The sequence below is a fragment of the Chenopodium quinoa genome, unplaced genomic scaffold, assembly GCF_001683475.1.
Source record: "Chenopodium quinoa cultivar QQ74 unplaced genomic scaffold, ASM168347v1, whole genome shotgun sequence".
NCBI classification, from domain to species: Eukaryota; Viridiplantae; Streptophyta; class Magnoliopsida; order Caryophyllales; family Amaranthaceae; genus Chenopodium; species Chenopodium quinoa.
This window is the reverse complement of record NW_018744626.1, coordinates 390,805-414,888: the sequence shown is the minus strand read 5'-3', so window position 1 is coordinate 414,888 and position 24,084 is coordinate 390,805. Positions and strand designations below refer to the sequence as shown.

Below are 24,084 nucleotides of genomic sequence, written 5' to 3'. Positions count from 1 at the left end.
GGGATCTTACCTGCCGGTACTTCGTCGTGAAAGTGGTGGAGATGAGGGTTACACTGCTGCTGTACATTGTATGAAGTGGGGGCTAATTCCTAGCTTCACCAAGAAGTATTAGAAACCTGATCACTACAAGATGGTAGTCATGGTACTATTAATTCCCTTTCAGCCTCCTTTTTCTTTGTATACATTATATATAGTTTGTGGTAGAAGATTGATTTGTGTGCTGTAAATATTTCCAGTTTAATGTTAGATCTGAATCTATTGGGGAAAAGGCCTCATTTTGTCGACTTATTCCTAAAAATGGGTGCCTTGTTGCTGTGAAAGGGTATGAGAGTAATTTCTGGATCAAATTTTGAAATTTTTTTCCGGTTTCATGATTTCTTTTCGTGTTTGTTGCAATATTGTTAATATAGTTGTTCAATTAATTTTCCATTTGGATGCTCCTGCATCTTGAATGTGGAACATATCTGATAATGGACTTTAGCATTATCTTTTATAGATCAACAGTAAGAACTACAAAGCTCTGATCACAACTCCTGACTTTTCTGTTTGTTCCTTGGTGTTGTATATTTTGCTTTCTTCTATCCCATATTTTTTTTAGATAAATAGATGCAATTGTTTGACTTTAGCATGGTCACCATTATTGATAATGGGTTTCAGGTATCAGCATTTTTTTGCATTTAGATGTTTCTTGTATTAGGATATTGATTACTTCCTCAGTTCCTCTTGAATGTTCTATATGGAGTACAATCAATAATCGAATGCATTAAAAAGCATTTGAAGATGCAGCTTTGAGTAAAAAAGTGAAGGCCTTACCGACATTTCTGCCTTATGTTTCTCTTCATTTGATAAATTACTTATAAATTATGCAACTTGTTCCAGAGTCTAGCATTGCATGTTGCATTGGAGACCACCATTGTTGGTCTAAGAATTTTGATTTTAGAGTCCTTTTCATGACATTGCAAGACAGAACATGTGGTTAAGTGTTCTGTATTGTTTTTTGTACAGTTGTATAAGCATCTTAAAACCTTTCCACATAACTTATTAGTGTTGATCTCGAATAGGAGCACAACATGTAGAAATGGAAGCTCTAACTGCATTTTTGGCAACTTTGCCTATATTGTGTAGATCTCAATTATGTCATGGGTTATGTCACTCTCTCTTCAGTCCCATCATTTGAGTAAAGAAAGGGCATAGGTAATTAGTTTCCTGCATTGTTTTACTGCATCTGTTACCGGCCTTTTGCTTTAAAAGCAAGGGTAGTTGATTTCCACTTCCACCTAAGCACTAGTAAACAACAACATCAGATATGGACGGATGGGAGAAAGAAGGGGCAGTGGAGATGGTAATGAGGATTGAGGAGGAGTCTCTGGGTGTTGGTAAGCTGGAAGGTATGTTTGAGATGGTGGCAGTGGCAATATAGTTAGATGTATGTAAAAATAGGTGATGGGTGCTGAACAATTTTTTTTTTTTTTTTTTTTGGGGGGGGGTGTGGGGTTGATTTTCTTAGAAAAGAATTTGATCTCTCTTTTTCTTTGGGTTGGAGTTGGGGTATCTTCCAAACTGCTACTTGCCTGCTCTTTTTGTATCTAATATTATCCCTCAACTGCTACTTGCCTGCTCTTTTTGTGCATTTGTTTGACTTGTGTGTCTTACTATTTGGTTAGGTTTTATGAATGGAAGAAAGGTCCTAAGAAGCAGCCATATTACATTCATTTTAAGGAAGGTTGCCCTCTAGTGTTTGCTGCCCTCTATGACTCCTGAAAAAAAAAAAAACAAAAAAAAAAACTGAAGGTCAGTTTCTATTCTACTTTCTTCACAAATCTTGGAGATATGTTTGATGGATGGTTTACTTTATCCAGAGTTCTATTGGACACTTTGGAGTTTAGATAGTCTTTGTCATACCATGATTCAAATATGTGGATTGTGCATTTGATTTATCGGTCACCACTTACCATGGTGGTCTATATCTGTGAGTTATTACCCCTTACCCTGGTCAAAGAGGGAAGTTTATAGGCAAATGTTATTCTTGAGCTGTTTTACGTGTTCATCTGCATAATAATTGCAATATGTATTGAACAGATATGTCCTTGTCCTCTTTAATCTCTTGCATCTTTGTAATGTTTCTTGCAGGAGAAATTCTCTATACATTTACCATTGTAGGCTTGTAGCTACTAATTTATCATCAGATCTGAAGTGGCTGCTTGTTAATCAATTTCCCCGTTTTGCTTACTTGTGATAATTTTCTTTTTGTTTGATTCAAGGATTTCTGGAGGGGTTGTGGTGGTGATGGGGGGGGGGGAGAAGAAGTGAAGAGGAGAATGTCAAGAAAGTGGATTATATATTGGTATTTAGTGACTCTGAACTTACTATTACCTCTTTTTTTTTTCTTTTTCTTTTTCTTTTTTTATATAATTTTTTTAGTATCTGATACCATAAAAGGCTGAATGTCATGTACTGGTGGCGATATGTTGAATATTGTACAAAGTAACAGGACTCGAATACTCGATTATCTGATTATTTAGCTGTGTTCTTTATATCATTCTTTTATTTCCCAATGATGTAGTGTGAACTTTAGAGGCAACAACTGCCTATTTTATTATGCATGACAACGAGAAATCTTATGGTTGCAAAATAGATTCTATTTTCTAATTATTACTCCTACTTGTACAGTTGGAGAAACACCCTACAATTTGTTGTTATTTTACATTATCAATTTGACATGTTGGAAGATACACTATCATTTTATCTCCAATTGTAAAACATGGAGATCATATCAGTTTGATTTCTATACTACCCTGTTATTGCAAATTCATTGCATGCCTACTTGATATATATGGTTATGAAAGCTATGGGTTTGCTGCTTGATGTACAGATAGGATGCCTGTTATTCTGGGAGACGAAGCCTGGCCTCAAAAGATTTCTGGCTGAATGGTTCGTCAGATACCAAGTTCAATTCAATGCTTAAACCATATGATAAAGCAGATTTGGTTAGAATACTTAAAGGTTTTGTATGCAGCAAAGTTTGCATTGTAGGAGGTTGGCATGTTTACAAAATAGTGTGAAACCTTGATGATTATTTTTCCAGTCAGACTTGGTATCCGGTGACCATGGCAATGAACAAGGCATCATTTGATGGTCCTGAATGCATCAAAGAAGTATGGCTATTTTTCGTTACTTGCATGTCATTTATAATGTCTATAGTGGGATAAAAGCCTAGCATCTATGAGTATGGTATTTTCTTTCAATGATTTCTATTGGAGGGCAGAAAAAAAAATGTGCGCAGAAGAAAATTTGCTGATGATATTATGCTGTGCAGATACCATTGAAATCTAAGGAGCAGTCCATTGAAATCTAAGGAGCAGTCCAACTCTATCACGAAATTTTTCTCCAAGAAAGGAGCATATGATAATAAGGAATGATATAAGATAATTAAGGAGTCTACAAAGAATGATGTGCAGGGTGATGTTAAAGAGAAAGCTGAGGCACAAGCAAGTTTGCAACCGACATGCTGTGGAAGGACAGTTGCTGAGATAATGTATGATGTTACCACTCTATCTCCTACATCTGAAAAGTTCCTGGCTTATTCCAAGCCGAGCACCGATGAACTTGGTAAGCTATCCCAGACTCCCCTGAAGAAGAGTAAAGTTAAGAGTGGAGCTGAAAAACAGGCCACACTGTGCTCATACTTCACTAAAAGCTAGTAGTTTTCTTCTGTAGGTTTTCTTGTTTGTTTTAACTTGTGGCATATTTACATACTGAACTGGTTGCTTTACCAGGGTCTGTTTTTCTCCTCGGCCATCTCGTAATCCGAAGGCCTCACCTTGGTTAACCACTGTTGAGGATTAAACCCAGTTAACTACTACCTTGGGAAACCTCTTTCTTAAAGAAACATTGAAGATTTGCCTCCAAAGGTTCTGCAAGTACTACTATATTCTGAGATGTTCTGACCAGCCCCAGCTGGCCAATAGGTAAGATGTGCTTCTAACTTTAATTTCAGTGTATTATGATTCTTATCTACAGGTTAAAATAATACTCCGTGTATTTATATGGCAATTGTTAGGAAACTCTCATTGATAAAAACATTGTTGCTTCACATCTTAAACTAACAAGGAAATGCTGTCCTTTTTCGGTGTTCTTTTTTTTTTTTTGTTTTTTTGAAAACCAGGATTGATAGTACTCTACCCTCAAAATAAAATAAAGCCTAAATATTCTACGAGTAGTACTTTGATTGTCATATTAATTAATCTGATATGTTAAAAGGTTCAAGCCTTTCTAACCTAAAAATTGTATCTTGTATGTTGTTTATTGGAAAGCTCTTCCGAAGAGGAAGTGGAAGAGAGTTAGAGAGAGAGAGAGAGAGAGAGAGAGAGAGAGGAAGAGGGGCAAGCAAGCCTCTTCCAAAGCGGAAGAGAAAGAGGGAGGCAGCTCATCTGAAGTGGAAGAGCAAGAGGAAGAAGAGGAAAGTACAAAGTACTTGTATAAGGTTTTATCAAGTTACCTAAATCAACTTGTATTTACTTATGTGGTCCGTCACATGGTGTGGAGTTATGATATTGAATTATGGAGTATTTTTTTATTGATTATTTTATGAGAAAAATAAATCAAAAGTAACTTGTATATTTTAGTAAAACTAAACAAAAAGTATGCAATGGTTAAAATAATAAAAATACACATAATGTATCTTACTGTAATATTTGTAAAATAACAAGGGCTAATCTTCCAACTAACTCATTTAATAAATGAACAAAACTTAATGAACAAATAACCCGAGTGTATATAACAAATTCTATTTACTCATATTATCTTCCGAATCCTATTATCTTCCAATACACAATAATACCACTAGAATCAATTAGATCTCGTAATAGTGGATCGGCTAGAAGACGACAAGACTTGAATCACAGGCAATGTGACTATTGTAGCTACAATTGGCATCGCTATTTCTGTATCATTAAACAAAAAAATAGAGTACAAAGGATAAGCAAAAAATATATACTTGTATATATTATAGTGACAACTGACAAGGTTAGGGAAAAATATATATACCTAGTATCATCGCAACAATTTTGAACACTATTGTTAGATGATTCAAAGAGTCATCCCCATAGTCAAAATCCTGAAATTTCAATATAGTTTCAACAAATTTATGAGCTCATTAAAAACAACAAAAATAGAGAATTATTAGACCAAATAAAATTTTACATATTTTCTTTTATAAACTCTTGTATAGAGTTGATTCACAATAGAATTATTGCATTATGAGGTTTATATATAGTGATAACATAACACATTAACTTTTATTTTAAAGTAATCACCTTTATTTTAACATAAATTAAAAAATAGTAACCCTAATATTAGTAGTCCACAATAATGTGAACTAGGTCTATTATATTATTCTTGGTTAATTAATGTAGGAGCTAGCTTATAGAATATTCAGGTTTGATTTTTGATCAACAATACAAAAAGAAATTATTCTTACCAACACAAGTAGTCTCTCTCTCTTGGTTGAAAAAAGAAGGATCATTGCTAAATATGACAACACCAAGTATAATCTCAACAACTTTGTTCGGTTTTGTCTACGACCTTCAAAACATGAATAATGCAATCAATAAAATTATTCACAATAGACCATTGAATATATAGCATAGAAACATGTGACAAGATTAAGATTGTATATATTCAAATTAAATTAGAGATAGATAAGTATATTAACCTAATTCTCCAACCCAAATAGCGAGAAAAGTGAGAATAGTGTGTAAAAACACATCACAACCATAACCATATCGAATGAAATATTTGACACTTGTGAATAGTTGATAGGTTATCTGCAAGACCACATCGAGATTTATGTTAGAAACAACTTAAATGTAAGGGAAGACCATAGTTCACAGATAAATAAATTATATTTTCGAATGTTCACAATAACAGTATTTACTATCTACGGTTCATATTATATGTAACTTTGAAATTTTTTATATCACACAAATAATACATTAAAGTGGCAAAGTTGCATATAATACAAACCGAATGTAGTAATTTTTTGGAGTAAAATTCAAGATTAAGAGGGATTCATATTAATACCTGAAAAATAAAAAAAAAATCCGAGTACAAACTTCATTATCTGTGTCACTTTAATGGTGAAGAAACCTCGTATATAAAAATAGGATATACCGCCCGACATCTCTTCCTGAGAACTCATCTCCAAAAAATCTCAACTATATCTGAATAGCAGAAGAGGGAGTATTCAAAGCTTTTCAATGTATATATGTTTATGTCTGTCAAATTCTAAGTCTACTTTATGGGGTTGAGAAGCTATATTTTTATTTTCTTGTAATTGGTGATCCTAATTGTATTGTACTACTATGCTTTTAAACATTGATCAACATTAGGTCATTTTTTATTTTTTAAGATAAACATAGGATTAAATTAGTCTATTTTATCTTATTTACTTTACGTGTTGAATTTTATGATTTTTTGGAAGGTTTTAAATGTTCCAATATCCGAAGTATAATCTTGTTGGCATCCTCAAACGGTTAAACTCGTTGGCATCCTCAAACTTAACAATTTCATATTTGATTAAACTCATCAAACTAAAAATCATAATATCAATAATGATAGAGTATAAAACATATTCCTGGGGCCTCAACCAAGAGCCAACGTGACACAAAGGTCACGGGTTCGAATCTCATTCACCCCTCCTTTAAAGTGAACTAATTTGCACCAGGTATGAGTGGGCCCTGAGTTGCATCCACATTTCAAGCCCAAATGGCCTTTCATGTGAGGAGGAGTGATAGAGTATAAAACATATTCTTGGGCCTCAACCATCAGCTTAAGCTTGAGCTTTTGGTTGAAATAGTCCTCTAACAAATAATTTAGTTTCAAGAATCAACTTTTTTATGAAAATAATGAAGTTAAGTATATCAGTTGTTTAAAAATTAAGGACGAACAACAATATGAAAGTGAGACAACCGAAAAAAAAAAAGAACGTTACAAAGTTTTTGAAGGCCACATACGTGATGGTTTTGTTTGGGTGATGGCATCATCAAATTAATACTAGCGTATCATTAAGCAATAATAAACGCAGCTGGTAACCTACTTTGATTTCCAGTTGAAGCCGGATCTAGTATGGGCTCAGCTAAACCCCTACTAGATCTGCCTCTGTTACTTCGCAATTCGTATGTAGTAAAATATGCATGCATCATGCCAAGTTATTTGCAAGTTTGTTCATTGACCTAATATTTGAAAGGTTTCAAAATCATGTACATTACATACATGTGTTGTTCAGGTTCTCTAGGAGGGGAATAGAAGCAGTAGAACGTTCTTTTACCGAAAAGTGTCCTGAATCAATTGTCACCAGATCAATTGGATAATCAAGCTAAGGATATTTTCCATACAACAAACATTATGCAATAGATTCAATTTCTAGTCTCTATCTTCAAAATCTTATACAACTAAACAGTAGAGACAATAGAATGGTTTCCCTTTCCTTATTCATCTACTTTGACTAGATTAGACATGTTATAGAATCGAGTTACCTTCACAATGCTTGGCCAATAATGTTTGAGCTTTGCCTGAGTGCAATTGCAACCAGGGAAATACCCACACATGCAGAGATGAAATCATGCCCATTGATTAAACTCTGATCCAAAGTTATAATTATTATTGTACAAATAAAGTAATTTCTTTCTTTAATTTTCTGACAAATACACACCAGTATAACACTGAATTTTAGGTCTTCAACGACTTGTCATTACTGGATAACAGTAACAGAAAACTCTGATTCAGGGATTGCTTCCAGGCTCCATTAACAACAAACAAATGAATACACTAACTAACCTGCAAATTCACTCAATGCTAGCAAAATTAACCCAGAGTTCCTCAATAATCAACCATCCAAAATAAACCCCAGCAACCAAATACAGAGTCATCAGATAGAAATGAGAAAGGTAAGAAAACTGAACGCAAAAGTGAAACTAATATGCATACTATTGACCTTCTAGTTGCTTCAGAGTCCATTGCCATATTAGTATAGTTCTCGTCCTTGATTTTTTATAGCACCTCCAAAAAGCTCTTGAATGATTCCTAAACTTACTACTTACATACTGATGCACTTGTTTAATGAACATAAGCTGGTTGACTCCTTAGATCATAAGGCTCTAAAATGCGCAAGGACATGGCTAATAAAGTGAGTTCTAATGTGGTTCAAAAGAGCAGATCACAACTAAAAGACAAGAAAACAAAATGTCTTGATGATCGAGCAAAGCAATGATCGAACAAAGGAAGGCTTCTTGCAATACTGAATGAACTCAAGGATTGATATAGTTTATTGGTTATAGGGAGCACTTAGTTTGAATGACTGCTAATTAAGATCTTTTGCTTCTCAATTGTCTATTACCTCTATGTTCAGCAAGCTTCCAAGGATTTTTATAAGTATAACTTTACTCGAAAACTAAAGGTCATTTAATCATGCATGTAACTCCATGGCTTTTAGCTCTTGTACTGTTCTTCCAAAAACTGATTAATTACTTGTTCAGAGTGTGCCCTTGATTGTGAATAATGTAAATTCTGCTGATTTTGAGGAGCTTGTTAGTGTTGTTACTTCTCTAATGTTTGTTTATCATCCAAGGTTGATTATCTTGTAAGCATGCATTATGTTCAAAATATTGAGTCAAATAACTTCTCTACTTACAAAAAATGTATATTTTCCATTGATACTACTGGAATCATTAAAACTACTACTACACTAGTACACACTGCAAAATATTTCAATTAGCATACCTCAATTTAACATAACAGAACCAGCATCCCCTTAAACCCCAACACCCTGTTGAAATCTCAATTACACTCCTCTAGCAGTGAAGTGTAGGCTGACATGAGTGACATCAACACCTATGCAAACAAGTTCTCCAACATATCATGTCCATGAATACTTCGGCTGTGTGATATATCAGCTAACAGGACTAGTTTAATGTTTCAGTAATGTATGCTTGGTAAGCCTATCAACTAATTGATCGTTTGAATAACTTCTTTTTTATCACCACATTCAAACACACACAGAAACTGATCAAACAAAAGATTTGCATGAAAGTAAATTGTGAATTCCACAACAGATAAAACTTGAAAATATATTCCACTTCAAAATTCGTAACAAACAAGCACAAGCAACAATAAAGTTGCCTCTGAGATGCTAAAGATTGATATCATCTACTTACAAGAATTAGTACTCTGCTAGATTATGAACAATTAACCCTCAAACATAATAGGAATTAATACTCTGCTAGATTATGCACAATTAACCCTCAAACACAACAACTAATCAACTACACTGAGAATTTACAAGCTACATGTTATCCAACAACTCAGAAATAAGCTTCTGCAACAAAAATTGAGCGCGTTATTCAACTCAGCAGCAGGAAATACACAATAGGAAGCACAGTAGTCAAAATTTGCCAATGTAGCAGTAGTATCACAGCAAACGTACACAGAATCAAAGCCCAATATACCTGCAGGTTCCTGGCAGCCGAGCTCGCCACGTTCTTCGGTGACCCAACCACCGGTCCTCTTCTGTCCTGTTCGAACTCCGGCAACGGCGGCGACGGGACTCCTCCGAGCATATTTTCCGGCGAGGGGTTTCGACCCAGAAAATTTTCCGGCGAGGAAAAATCATCCCCGGAAGTATTATAGTCAAGAACAGTCCCAATACCGTGAACAGAAATGACAGAGCTCTGAAAGAGATCGGGATGAGTAAGTAGCGCACCATTGACGGAGAAATTTCCGGCGGAATTGTTGGTAACGAGGAGGGTTTTTCCGAGGAGAAGAGTTGGAAGGCGAGCTCCATTCGGGAACTGCCGGAGCTCGGTGAATGTAAAGCGGCGGGGAACAATGTGGTAAGAAAAGAGAAGAGGGTCGAAGGAAGTGGCCGGAGAAGTTGAGTTTCCGGCAAGAAAAGCGCCGTCTTCTGGGACGAAGAGGGTTGCTGTGAGAGGGAAAATGGAGGGGTCAGCCTGAGATAGAAGGTTAGCCCAGTTGCTGAAATCTCCAGCTCCGACGATTGAGTCGATGATCGAGTTGAATTGCAGTTGTTGCGGTGTTTCTTGGACTTGCGCCGGCGGTGGTCGTGCTATGACTGAGAGCGACGGAAGAGGCGGTGGTGATGATGGTGGAGACGGTGATGGGGTTGGGGCGATGTTGAAGGTAGTGAAGTTGATTTCAATGGCGGAAGTTACAGTAGTGGAGAAGTTGAGGAGGAAGAGGAGAGAGAGAATGAAGAAGGAAGCCATTGAAGACGAAGAAGCTTTTCTTGGGTTTCTTGAAGAAACTTCCAGTTATGATTTATGAAGTATTTCTGTTGTTGGGGAGAAAAATGAATGTGCAACGCAGAGTTTTTGGGATTTATTACTTTTTATACGTAGTAATTTGATTAATGAGATGAATTTTTTTTACTACCTCCGTTAACCATTATCAACTTTTACTAAAAATGGACGCTAAAAATTATGTGCAACATTTCCAAACCTTTCCATATTTAGTAAAAAAAATTAACAAAATTACAAAAATACCCTTACTTAAAACTTTATAAGATCAATTACATTCTTAAAAACATAATTAATCAATTACTAATCTAACCTAATTAATCTAACTACTCATATTAAATTTAATTCATCTCCCCCAATAACTCATTAAAATCAACCAAACTAGTTCAAAATCATCCAATTTCTCCACATTCATACCCTAATTAGAAACAAAAACCTCCACCAGCCCAACCACTGCTGCTACCAGTAACCCCAATATCAGCTGCCGGAGCCTAGGTGGCCCACTCCTCGGCTAGCGGAACTCGCCAGCGCACGTCCCCCTCTCCTGACGGCGAAGCCCACCTCACCACTTCCCCTTTTCCACGAATAACCCACATGATCCCCAAATTCCTCCACCCCGCCACGCTGCCTACCTCCCATTTCCCCCACCCCAATCCACTACAAAAACGCTCTCCCTCCTCGGAATGACCCTTATCCCCTATTCGCCGACCTAAATCCAACTCAAACAACCCAGATCAAAAATCTAACGAAAAGCCTATTACCCACACCAACCCATAAAATCAAACGGGAAGAGGAGAGTAGATAGGTGGGGTGGGCTTTGTTGGCGGGGGAGAGGGAAATGATACGGCATGATAGGCGCTAGCCGGCCAAGGATTCAGATAGGCGCTGGCTGTCGGTGGTTGTGGTTAGAGCTATCAAAAGTTGACCCGACCCGAAATACCGACTCAAACTCGATTATTAACCGAACCATCTGAACCCGAAAAAATGGTGACCCAAACCCGACCTGACTCGACCTAAAACAAACCCATACCTGAACCCGATCATGAACTGACCTGGAGATGACCAAAGCCGAATGTAACCCGTAAATTATTGACCTGAACCGAACCTGACTTGAATCGAAATTGATCCAAACCCGTTTTAACTTGTCAAAACCCGAATTTAACCCGACTTGTTACTAACCTGACCTGAATTCAACCAGACCTGTTCATAACCCGACCCGAATTTAACCCAACCTGTTATAAACCCAACCCGAAATCAATCGACTTGTTATTAACCTAACCCAAATTCAACCCGACTTGTTATTGACCCGACCCAAATTTTACCAGACCTATTACTAACCCGACAAAAAAAATTAACCCGATCTGTCATTTACCCGACTCAAAAGCAACACGACTTGTTATTGACCCGACCTAAATTCAACCCAAATTGTTCCTAACCCGATTTCAAATATCCTTAAATGCAATTTACACCACTTTATTATTGTTGATCAATACATTTTGTCTAGGGAGACCAAGTCAGTCCAAGCCAGCAAAAGAAAGGAGCATCATCCTCAAATTTAAGAATTAAATATAGTATATATTTGTTGTATGGTCAAAGGAGATAATTATCTTCCTAAATTATAGACGGTAGTTCCCTATTATATTGCCATACATATTATAGTCTAAGGAAATAATTAGCTTGATAAAAATGATAATTATCTATTTATAATTAGTTGAATTCCCGAATATGACCCGACTTGGAAATGACCCGACCTGATTGTAACCTGCAAGTTATTGAATTGAACATAACCCGACTTGAATTTGAGAATAACCCAACTTGGAAATGACCTAACCTGATTATAACCCGCAAATTATTGACTTGAACCGAACCCGACTTGAACTCGAGACTGACCCGATTTGAAAATGACCCGACCTGATTCTAACCCGCAAATTATTGACTCGAACCGAACCCGACTCGAACCCGAGAATTACCCTAACCCGTTTTTACCCATGAAAACCCAAATTAAACCCGATTTATTGTTCACCCGACCCAAATGAAGCCCGAACTGTTATTAACCCGACCCAAACACGATAAGAAGTATGACCCGACTCAAGCATGACCCAACCAAAACCCGACCCGCATAGGTTATGGAATAAATCCGAATTGACCCGACCCACTCTTACCGACCTAAACCCGACTCGTTTACCCGAATTGACAACTCTACCTGAAACCTTCAAAATTTCTCAAAAAGTATGGATATAGTCTTCAATTTTGGAATTTTTTTTACTTATTATCACCTAGAAATAAAAATTGCCGAAATGTTTACCATGGTCCCTAATATCCTCCGGGAGTCCAATTGGTTGGGTGGAACCATCCAATTTGCCTTTAAACGACTAATTTACCAATTTACAGCTTGCACCGATTTCATTAATTGAAATCTACCACGAACATTTATGACAACGTATAATGATCATATATGGTTCCAAACGGCATTATATGACCTCAAGATATATATATTCCCTAGAATTTAATAACTTTTCTAAACCAGGCCCCGAAGACTCCAAAAATTCTCAAAAAGCGTGGATATTGCCTTCAATTTTGATTTTTTTTTTTTACTTTTTTCGCCCGTAAATAAAAATTGCCGAAATATTTACCATGGTCTCTAATACCCTCCGGGATTCCGAGCCAATTGGGCGGGTAGAACCATCCAATTTGCCTTTAAACAGTGAATTTACCGGTATTACAACTTGCACCAATTTCATTCACTCAAGCCGACCACAAACATTTATAACAACATATAATGATTATATATGGTTCCAAACGATGTTATATGAACCCAAGATGTATCCTCTAAAATCAAAAGACTTTTCGACACCAGGATCCGAAACCTCCAAAATTTCTCAAACAGCGTAGATATTAGCCTTCAATTTTGGAATTTTTTTACTTTATTTCGCCCGGAAATAAAAATTTCCGAAATTTTTACCATGGTCCCTAATACCCTTCGGGGGTCCAATTGGGTGGGTGGACGAACCATCTTATTTGTCTTTAAGCGGCTAATTTACCGGTTTATAACTTGCACCGATTTAATTAACTCAAGCCTACTACGAACATTTATGACAACATATAATGATCATATATGGTTCCAAACGTCATTATATGACCCCGAGTTATATATCCCCTAAAATCTCAAAACTTTTTGACACCAGGCCTTAAAACATCCCAAATTTATCAAAAAGCATGGATTTAGATTTAGGAATTTTTTGTCTTTTTTTCCACCAGAAATAAAAATTTCCGAAATGTTTACCATATATGGTACCAAATACCCTCCGGTAGTCCAATTGGGTGGATGGAACCATCCAATATGCCTTTAAACGACCAATTTATCGGTTCACAACTTGACCGATTTCATTAACTCAAGCCTACCACGAATTTTTATGACAACAAATAATGGTCATATATGGTTCCAAACGACATTATATGACCCCAAGATATATTCACTATAATTTCGAGACTTTTCGACACCGGGTCCCGAAACCTCCAAAATTTCTCAAAAAGTGTAGATATTAGTCTTCAATTTCGGAATTTTTTTGACTTTTTTCACACGAAAATAAAAATTTCCGAAATGTTTACCATGGTCCTTAATATCATCCGGGGGTCCAATTGGGTATGTGGAACCATCCAAATTGCCTTTAAATGGCCAATTTAACGATTTACAACTGTTACCGATTTCATTAATTCAAGTCTTCCACAAACATTATTTATGACAACATATAATGATCATACATGGTTCCAAACAGAATTATATGACCCTGAGATGTATTCCCTAAAATATCAAGGCTTTTCGACAGCGGGCCCCGAAACCTCCAAAATTTCTCAAAAAACGTGGATAGCCTTCCATTTTGGAATTTTTTGACTTTTTTTTGCCCGGAAATAAAAATTACCGAATTGTTTACCTTGATCCCTAATACCCTCCGGAAGTCCCATTGGGTGGGTGGAACCATCAAATTTGCCTTTAAACTGCCAATTTACCGGTTTACAACTTGCATCGATTTCACTAACTCAAGCCTACCACAAACATTTATGACAACATATAATGATCATATATGGTTCCAAACGACATTATATGACCCCGAGATGTATTCCCAATTCCCTAGAATTTCAAGACTTTTCGACACCGAGCCCCGAAACCTTCAAAATTTCGCAAAATACGTGCGTGGATAATTAGTCTTCAATTTTGGAATTTTTTAACTTTTTTCGCTCGGAAATAAAAATTGTCAAAATGTTTACCATTGTCCCTAATATCTTCCGGGAGTCGAATTGGGTAGGTGGAACCATCCAATTTGCCTTTAAACAACAAATTTACCGGTTTACAACTTCTTCGATTTCATTAACTCAAGCCTACCACGAACATTTATGACAACATATAAGGTTCCAAACGACATTAAATGACCCCTATATGTATCCCCAAAAATCTCAGGATTTCTCGACATCGGGCCTCGAAACTTCCAAAATTTCTCAAAAACCGTGGATATTAGCCTTCACTTTTGGATTTTTTTGACTTTTTTTTCGCCCATAAATAAAAATTGCTGAATTAGTTACCATATTCCCTTATACCCTTCGGGAGTCCAATTGGGTGTGTGGAACCATCCAATTTGTCTTTAAACAGCCAACATATCGGTTTACAACTTGCACCGATTTCATTAATTCAAGTTTACCACGAACATTTATGACAACATATAATGATCATATATGGTTTCAAATGGCATTACATGACCCCGGGAGCTATCCCCTAAAATCTCAAGGCTTTTTGACACCGGGCCCCGAAATCTCAAAAATTTCTCAAAAAACGTGGATATTAGCCTTCATTTTTTAAAATTTTTGAATTTTTTTTACCCAAAAATAAAAATATTCGAAATGTTTACCATGGTCCTTAATATAATCTGGTAGTCCAAATGGCTGGTTGGAACCATCCAATTTGCCCTTAAACGACCAATTTACCGGTTTACAAATTGAACCGATTTAATTAACTCAAACATACTACGAACATTTATGACACATATAATGATCATACATAGTTCCAAATGTCATTATATGACCCCGAGATTTATCCCATAATCACAAAACTTTTTGACACCGGACCTTGAAACATATTAAATTTCTCAAAAAGCATGGATTTCAATTTTGGAATTTTTTTACTTTTTTTCGCCCGGAAATAATGCCGAAATGTTTACCATGGTACCTAATACCCTCCGGTAGTCCAATTGGGTGGATGGAACTGTCCAATTTGCCTTTAAACGACAAATTTACCGGTTCACAACTTGCACCGATTTCATTAACTCAATTCTACCACGAACATTTATGAAACCAAATAATAATCATATATGGTTCCAAACGACATTATATGACCCCGAGATATATCCACTATAATTTCAAGACTTTTTGACACCGGGCCATGAAACCTCCAAAATTTCTCAAAAAGTGTGGATAATTAGTCTTCAATTTTGGAATTTTTTTTACTTTTTTCACCCGAAAATAAAAATTTCCGAAATGTTTACCATGGTCCCTAATACCCTCTGGGAGTCCAATTGGGTGGGTGGAACCATCCAATTTGTCTTTAAACGGACAATTTACCGATTTACAACTTGCACCGAAATCATTAATTCAAGCCTACCATGAACATTTATAACAACATATAATGATCATATATGGTTCCAAACAACATTATATGACCCCGAGATATATCCCCTAACATCTCAAGCCTTTTCGACACAGGTCCCCAAAACCTCAAAAATTTCTCAAAAAACGTGGATATTACCTTCAATTTTGGAATTTTTTGACTTTTTTTCGCCCGGAAATAAAAATTGCAAAAATGTTTACCATGATCCCTAATATCCTCCGGGAGTCAAATTGGGTGGGTGGAACCATCCAATTTGCCTTTAAATGGTCAATTTACCGGTTTACAATTTGCACTGATTTCATTAAATCAAGCCTACCACGAACATTTATGACAACATATAGTGATCATTTATGATTCCAAATGACATTATATGACCCCGAGATTAATTCCCTAAAATCTCAAGAATTTGAGACACCGGCCCCGAAACCTCCAAAATTTCTCAAAAACTGTGGACATTAGCCTTCAATTTTGGAAATTATTGACTTTTTTTTCGCCCGGAATAAAAATTGCCGAAATGTTTATCATGGTCCCCAATACCCTCCGGGAGTCCAATTAGGTGGGTGGAACCATCTCATTTGCTTTTAAACGACCAATTTATCGGTTTATAACTTGCATCGATTTACCGGTTTACAACAGCCAATTTAATTAACTTGCACCGATTTACGACTTGAACCGAAATTGACCCATATGCAAGCATAAATCTTTTAATTGGTTATGATTTCAATAGTAGTGAGGGAAAAGGGAGCATGATCATATTCGTAGTACCATTGCTGAAGCACTATGGCCGCCCCCAACCTGGTTCTGGCCGGATACATTCACTTCTAACGGGTAACTTACATGTCCATTTTTTTGAAGTATGTTGATTTCTTCATGTTTTGTATAATTGTCAAGACTTTTGAATTGTTATGGCTTTTATAGATGTTACTGCCTTTGTAATTTAATTTACATAAATGTTTCCTTCACCTTAAGCAGAGATTAGTTGGAATTGATGTATGAAAACATTTTGATTTTGTTCCAAATGGGTTTGTAAATTGCTAATATGCCCTTATGTTGTATTTCATGAGTGGATTTTTCAGAACTATTAATGTTGCCTAGTGCTTTAATTGGGAGTCTGTGATTGAGAGACATGTTGAGGTGGCAAAGAGGCAAACATCTACATTTGGCTTTGTTTAAACCCCCAGAACTGATGTAAGTGGAAAACAGACATTCTTCAATAGTCCAATGCCCCCTCTCATGTAGTCATGTGTCCTGTGGTAGCTCTTTTTGTTTGTATGTTGTTTTTCCGGACACCTTTAGCAGTTAGCCTATTTTTTTTTTTCTCTTGTTTGTTGAGGGGCGATGAGGAGAGTGAAGGATTGAACTCTTGGGAACAAGGTGTTTCAACTGGTAGCAAGGAAGAATTTCCTCCGTCTTCTGTGGTTGCCCCCCGTATTGGATCAACAAATTTTGTAAAAGGTAATCCTTTGTGTAATTCTAAATAAGGTAATTTAATTACAATCTTTGATGAATATTTGTCTTTTGTTGCTCAGCTTCAGTACCAATGATTACAGGGATAGATATACACACAGCTCTAGGGGATTCTTCTGTATTGAGAATTCAAGTATTAATTAGATTCCCATGCTTCCATTACCTGTCATATGTCGGGCATTATTTATAGACTTTTTTTTCTCATGGTTGCAGGATTTTAATGCGTGTGCTTCAACAGAGGTGTTTAAAGGAGTAAAGATCAAGTCCAACCTTTTAACGACTCTGCAAACTATATAGGAAAAATATGGTAACATACTGGAAGAGAGTACAATACGGAGTGGTGACTTGATAGCTAGGTCCTTAGAGTCACTAGCAACAACAGTGCTTATTCTCCAGAGTAGCTCAGAACAAACCTTGAATAAAATCCAAGCTGAATACATGAGCTCTAGACGTGGTTATTGGAAAAACATGATGGCCCTATATTGACCCTACCCAATAAGGGCCCTATCCAAGTGTCCATTAATTAGGGGTGAGCATGAGACGGGTACCCGTACCGTTAGTACTAACGGTTCGGGTACCCGATAACCAAAATTACTAAAAGTGATACCCATAACCGGAACCGATAAGTTCGGGTACCCGGATTTCGGGTACCCGGATTTTCGGATCGGTTATTGGGTACCCAGTAAGATATCCAATAATGATAATTAAACTTAATTATGTAGTTATTATGATATAATTTACAACTAATTAAAAACAATACCATATGATCTTGACCAAATTATTAATAATATTACTAATCCTTGATATTATAAAGTGATAATGAAGTAAAGTAAAAGTTTAGATTTATATCAATAGATTTAAGTAGGGAAAAAAAAGCAAAAAAAAATGCTTATCTGATCGGATCGGTTAACCGTTAATTTTAAATGGCTTGTACCTTATTGGTAAAAAAACTCGTTTTTTGAACACCTGTGAGTTTGTGACGGAGAGAGATTTGTAATTTGTAACTGGAGCTAGTATTTAGCAATCTAACTTGTTGGGTTTCCTATTAGTGATTCTATACCACCATATTATTTCACTTTGTTGAAAAGGGCGGATAGGTTAAGGTGGAGGAAAATACTCTGCTCTAAATATTTATGATAAGGTATGACCATATGAGTAGTGAACAATTTACTTATTCTTGATTGTTGGACTTTATTTGCTTAATATAAGTATTTCATCAGGCTGGAAGGTTGTTAACTCGCCTTATCATAGAGCTCAATGGCGACACAAGCCTTTTTCTAATGAATAGTTACCTCCTATATCTATTCTCCACAGCACTACTCTCTACTCTGTAGCTATCATGAAGTCGTACGAGTATATGTTTGTTCCTCTTTCTGGCCAATGATTATGCTTAATAGTAGGCATTCTTACTTTGTCAGTATTTTTGTTATCCTTGTGTATATGGCTGAAACCCCAAGTGTGCTTAATACGGAGTAGAACAGTAGGTTTTTACGGGTCATCTCCCTTGCCAACCATGGGCGTCATTTGGGTCACTAGGCAACAACGCATAATCGTGGCTAGGGGGCTTGCCCTTGGTGCCCAGGTAAACACTTCCTTCTAAAAAGCTTTATTTAGCACTTTGTGTATTTTCCTAATGAACACCCGAGTGATAGTAACACAATAATGAGTCTTTTGGAGACCCAAACGAAGTCCAAATGGGCCCAAATTTGGGGGTCAATCGTATTTTGGGCCAATCAAGACGATGGTGGTGTCGGTTTTCCGAGACGAGGTCCCAAAGTACAAATTTTGGCAGCAGGTAGTCCGGAAAACGCGGGGAGCTTCTAGAAGGTTCCGGAGCTATCTACGGGGTTCTTTGGAAGACTATTCGAGAGTGGATGACTCTAGAATAATCAAGGAAGGTCTGGTACATCTTAGAAGTCTTCTAGGTTCTTCTATGTATGTACATTTTGTATGTAAGTTTCTAGAATTTTCTAGGCTAGTCCTTAGCATTCTATGTAGGATGTGTGTAGAAACCTCCATGTATGTAGTTCCAAAGGAGGTGGGAACTCTCTAGATTGTTGTAGTCTAGAACCCTCCATTTGAGGAGTTTAGGAATATTCTAGAGAAAGCTTGTAAGTAGGGAGAAGCACTATAAATAGGCTCCAAGGCCTCATTTGTACATTTAAGTTGAGAGTAATACAAAAAGCCTTCCAAAATGACTTTTGTTCTCTTGCAACTTAACCCTTTCCTTCAAACACTTAAAGAGTGTGAGGAAAACTAAGGCACGAGGGTGTTAAGTGAGTGGTCGGGCATACTAGCAAGGGTGATAGCTTGTGTGCTCAATTGTCTACGACACTTAGTCGTAAATTCGGACTAAGGCACTAAGGGTGAGTGCTTAATTCAACCAAGGGGACTTGTTAGCACCAAGGGGACGTGCTAGCAACATATGTGACCAGCACAAACGGTTGTGCTACGTGGGCACAAGGAGTAGTGCCAAATGAGAAAGCCTGACTTGTCTTACGACGGACTGTAAGTGGGTGGAGTAAATAGCATGAATGCTTTTCGGTGTCGGAGATTTCACCGAATTCTGTTATGAATTATGAAATTCGTTACGAGTATTTTTTTTACAAATTTTTTTTTTTCAATGTTAATAATGTTGTGCTAAGATAACATTTATGAATCCTGTCAAAAAAAGTGTAACATCTATGAATAGGGTTTTCCCGGTTTCTCATATTGAAAAACATTTTTTATTTTCCGAGTAACAAAAGATGAAAATAATTGTAAAGTTTTTTTTTTATATAATTTGGAACAGTTGGATTCATACTTATTTTGGATAGTTAAACAGAAGAAACACTAGATTGAGACTCAAAATTCATGCAAAATTGAGACTTACACAATAATAATGGACAAAATCTAGTCAAATCAAAACCAAGATTTGAGAAGAGAAAAAATCAAACATAAACGAACAAGTACGAGCAAGACTAATGGGTATACAACTGTAGATTACAAACTACATTATTGTCTGGATAAAGTGTAATGCCACCATCACCAAAATTTTCAAACGAAACACAAGCTATGAAAGTCAAGAATCACAATCCTTTCAACATGAAATAAAATCACAATGTAAGAGAAGTAGTCAAAGTAACTTCCATTTTTTACAAGAATGAAGCTCAATACCCATAAAAAAATAAAGTAGAACCCACAAGTAATAGCCACTAGTGACAGCATAGGGAGTTCCAGATAATCCAGCGCTATTGTGAGCAATAGAATCAACAATACCATAACCAGACCATCGCGTCGGTTGGCCATCGAAACTTCGGTTGCTTGGAGGCGAGACACAACTGTCGTTGGGAGGGGAGTCGAAGCAGGGCATGTTCCCTTGGAATCGGGGATGAGGAGAAGAGGATCGCTGGAAGTTGAGTTCTCAGAAACAAAAGCGTCAAAGAAGGATATGTTGAACTCAAGAACGATCAGTGCAAGTTGTAAACTGGTAAATTGGCCGTTTAAAGGCAAATTGGATGGTTCCAACTAACCAATTGGACTCCCGGATCGGAGGGTATTAAGGACCATAGTAAACATTTCAGGAATTTTTATTTCCTTGTGAAAAAAAATCAAAAAATTCCAAAATTGAAGGCTAATATCCATGCTTTTTGAGAAATTTTGGAGGTTTCGGCCCACAACAAACCTCGGCCTCAACAAACCATTTTCAACGGTTTCAAGTCAAATTTCACGAAAACCTTAAGAAAATATAGAAATTAAGAATATGATTAATCTAAATGAGTCTGTAAACAAATAAGGAAATTTATTTAAGAACAATATGACATTGTTTATTTGTTTAAAAATAAAATGAAATTTTAATTACCCTCGTTCCAAAATTACATTCCTACTTCTCTCTATTATGTGAGGAATAAATGCTAAAAGTATGAATGTAATTTAGGGACGGAGGGAGTATCTCATAATAATACTATATGACCATTTTTGGAGGTCATCAGCTCAAAATAGAACGCGATTGATTGGTAACATATTTGATTACGAAGTAGTTAATTGTGACATGTATCGCATTATGTTTCTTATGATTGTTGAACTAATTTAATTTTTTTGTTACAATTTTCTTTTTTAAAATATTGATTTTAATCTTATAAAAAAAAACCTCTCCTAATAGCCTCTCTACACTTGTCAAACGGTTTGTTCGGATTTGGTCGAGCTCAAGCCAGGTTAATTCGAGTTTTGGGTCAACAAATAATCGAATTGTAATTGGATATCTTGTCTTCGATGAAAATCATTTTAATTTAATAAAATACCCGAGCTATTTTACTTTTTTAAACAAAAAAGTTCAAAACGATCGTGTTGAGTCGGGTTAATCCGGATAGCATGGATCATCAATTACTAGATTTATACTTCCTCCGTTAACCATTATCTGCAACTTTGGGGTGAGGAACGGACTCCAATGCAAAACTTCTTAATGGTGTTTAACACAAAGTAAGGGTATGTCATTAATAGTTAATCAAAAAAAAAAAAATTGAAAGAACAATCTAGCACCTCAGCCACCGAAACCCACCGACAGAACCACCACCTCCACGAACACACACCTTTTCCCAGATGGACGACCACCCTCCAAACCCACTGACGGAACCACCAAAACCCACCTACGAAAACCCACCCACGAAAACCACCCACCGAGAACGACCTGCGAAAACCCACCTACGAAAACCCACCTACGAAAACCACCTGCGAAAACCACCCACCTACGAAAACCACCCACGAAGAACGACCACCCACCAAAAACGACCAACCCACCTGAAACGAAACCCACAACTCGAACCTAGAATTACGATCCACCCCAATTCGAACCCAAAACCACCAAAGAAACCGCCACACCCACCGAATACCAGATCTTCTTCGTCACCTTCTTCTTGGTGATACCAGATCTGATTGACTTTGAAGGAGGAGGGAGAAAGGAAATGGGAAAGATGAATTGGGTGAAAAATTAGGGTATGAATGTGGAGAAATTGGATGATTTTGAACTAGTTTGGTTGATTTTAATGAGTTATTGGGGGAGATGAATTAAATTTAATATGAGTAGTTAGATTAATTAGGTTAGATTAGTAATTGATTAATTATGTTTTTAAGAATGTAATTGATCTTATAAAGTTTTAAGTAAGGGTATTTTTGTAATTTTGTTAATTTTTTTTACTAAATATGGAAAGGTTTGGAAATGTTGCACATAATTTTTAGCGTCCATTTTTAGTAAAAGTTGATAATGGTTAACGGAGGTAGTAAAAAAAATTCATCTCATTAATCAAATTACTACGTATAAAAAGTAATAAATCCCAAAAACTCTGCGTTGCACATTCATTTTTCTCCCCAACAACAGAAATACTTCATAAATCATAACTGGAAGTTTCTTCAAGAAACCCAAGAAAAGCTTCTTCGTCTTCAATGGCTTCCTTCTTCATTCTCTCTCTCCTCTTCCTCCTCAACTTCTCCACTACTGTAACTTCCGCCATTGAAATCAACTTCACCACCTTCAACATCGCCCCAACCCCATCACCGTCTCCACCATCATCACCACCGCCTCTTCCGTCGCTCTCAGTCATAGCACGACCACCGCCGGCGCAAGTCCAAGAAACACCGCAACAACTGCAATTCAACTCGATCATCGACTCAATCGTCGGAGCTGGAGATTTCAGCAACTGGGCTAAACTTCTTTCTCAAGCTGACCCCTCCATTTTCCCTCTCACAGCCACCCTCTTCATCCCAGAAGACGGCGCTTTTCTTGCCGGAAACTCAACTTCTCCGGCCTCTTCCTTCAACCCTCTTCTCTTTTATTACCACATTGTTCCCCGTCGCTTTACATTCACCGAGCTCCGGCAGTTCCCGAATGGAGCTCGCCTTCCAACTCTTCTCCCCGGAAAAACCATCCTCATTACCAACAATTCCGCCGGCAATTTCTCCGTCAATGGTGCGCTACTTACTCATCCCGATCTCTTTCAGAGCTCTGTCGTTTCTGTTCACGGTATTGGGACTGTTCTTGACTATAATACTTCCGGGGATGATTTTTCCTCGCCGGAAAATTTTCTGGGTCGAAACCCCTCGCCGGAAAATATGCTCGGAGGAGTCCCGTCGCCTCCGTTGCCGGAGTTCGAACAGGACAGAAGAGGACCGGTGGTTGGGTCACCGAAGAACGTGGCGAGCTCGGCTGCCAGGAACCTACAGGTATATTGGGCTTTGATTCTGTGTACGTTTGCTGTGATACTACTGCTTGGCAAGCTCTGACAATTGTGCTTCCTATTATGTATTTCCTGCTACTGAGTTGGATAACATACTCAATTTTTGTTGCAGAAGCTTATTTCTGAGTTGTTGGATAATATGTAGCTTGTAAATTCTAGTGTTGTTGACATTGTCTAGGTGTTGTGCTTGAGGGTTAATTGTTCATAATCTAGCAGAGTATTAGTTCTTATTGTGTTTGAGGGTTAATTGTTCATAATCTAGCAGGGTATCAATTCTTGTAAGTAGATGATATCAATCTTTAGCATCTCAGAGGCAACGTTGTTGTTGCTTGTGCATGTTTGTTACGACTTTGAAGAGGAATATACACCTATTTTCGAGTTTCATCTGTTGTGGAATTCACAATTTACTTTGTTGCAAATGTATTGTTTGGTCACTTTCTGT

General features: G+C 36.9%; 1 protein-coding gene across 1 annotated transcript; it reads left to right on the top strand.

Annotated features, from left to right (window-relative positions):
- Positions 1 to 21,359: 21,359 nt before the first annotated feature.
- Positions 21,360 to 23,787, top strand: LOC110700834 (FAS1 domain-containing protein SELMODRAFT_448915-like). Its single transcript, XM_021878419.1, has 2 exons — positions 21,360 to 23,628; positions 23,755 to 23,787. Exons 1-2 carry the CDS (start codon positions 22,852 to 22,854, stop codon positions 23,785 to 23,787), a joined length of 810 nt encoding a protein of 269 aa, XP_021734111.1. The 5' UTR covers positions 21,360 to 22,851.
- The last annotated feature ends 297 nt before the right edge of the window (positions 23,788 to 24,084 follow it).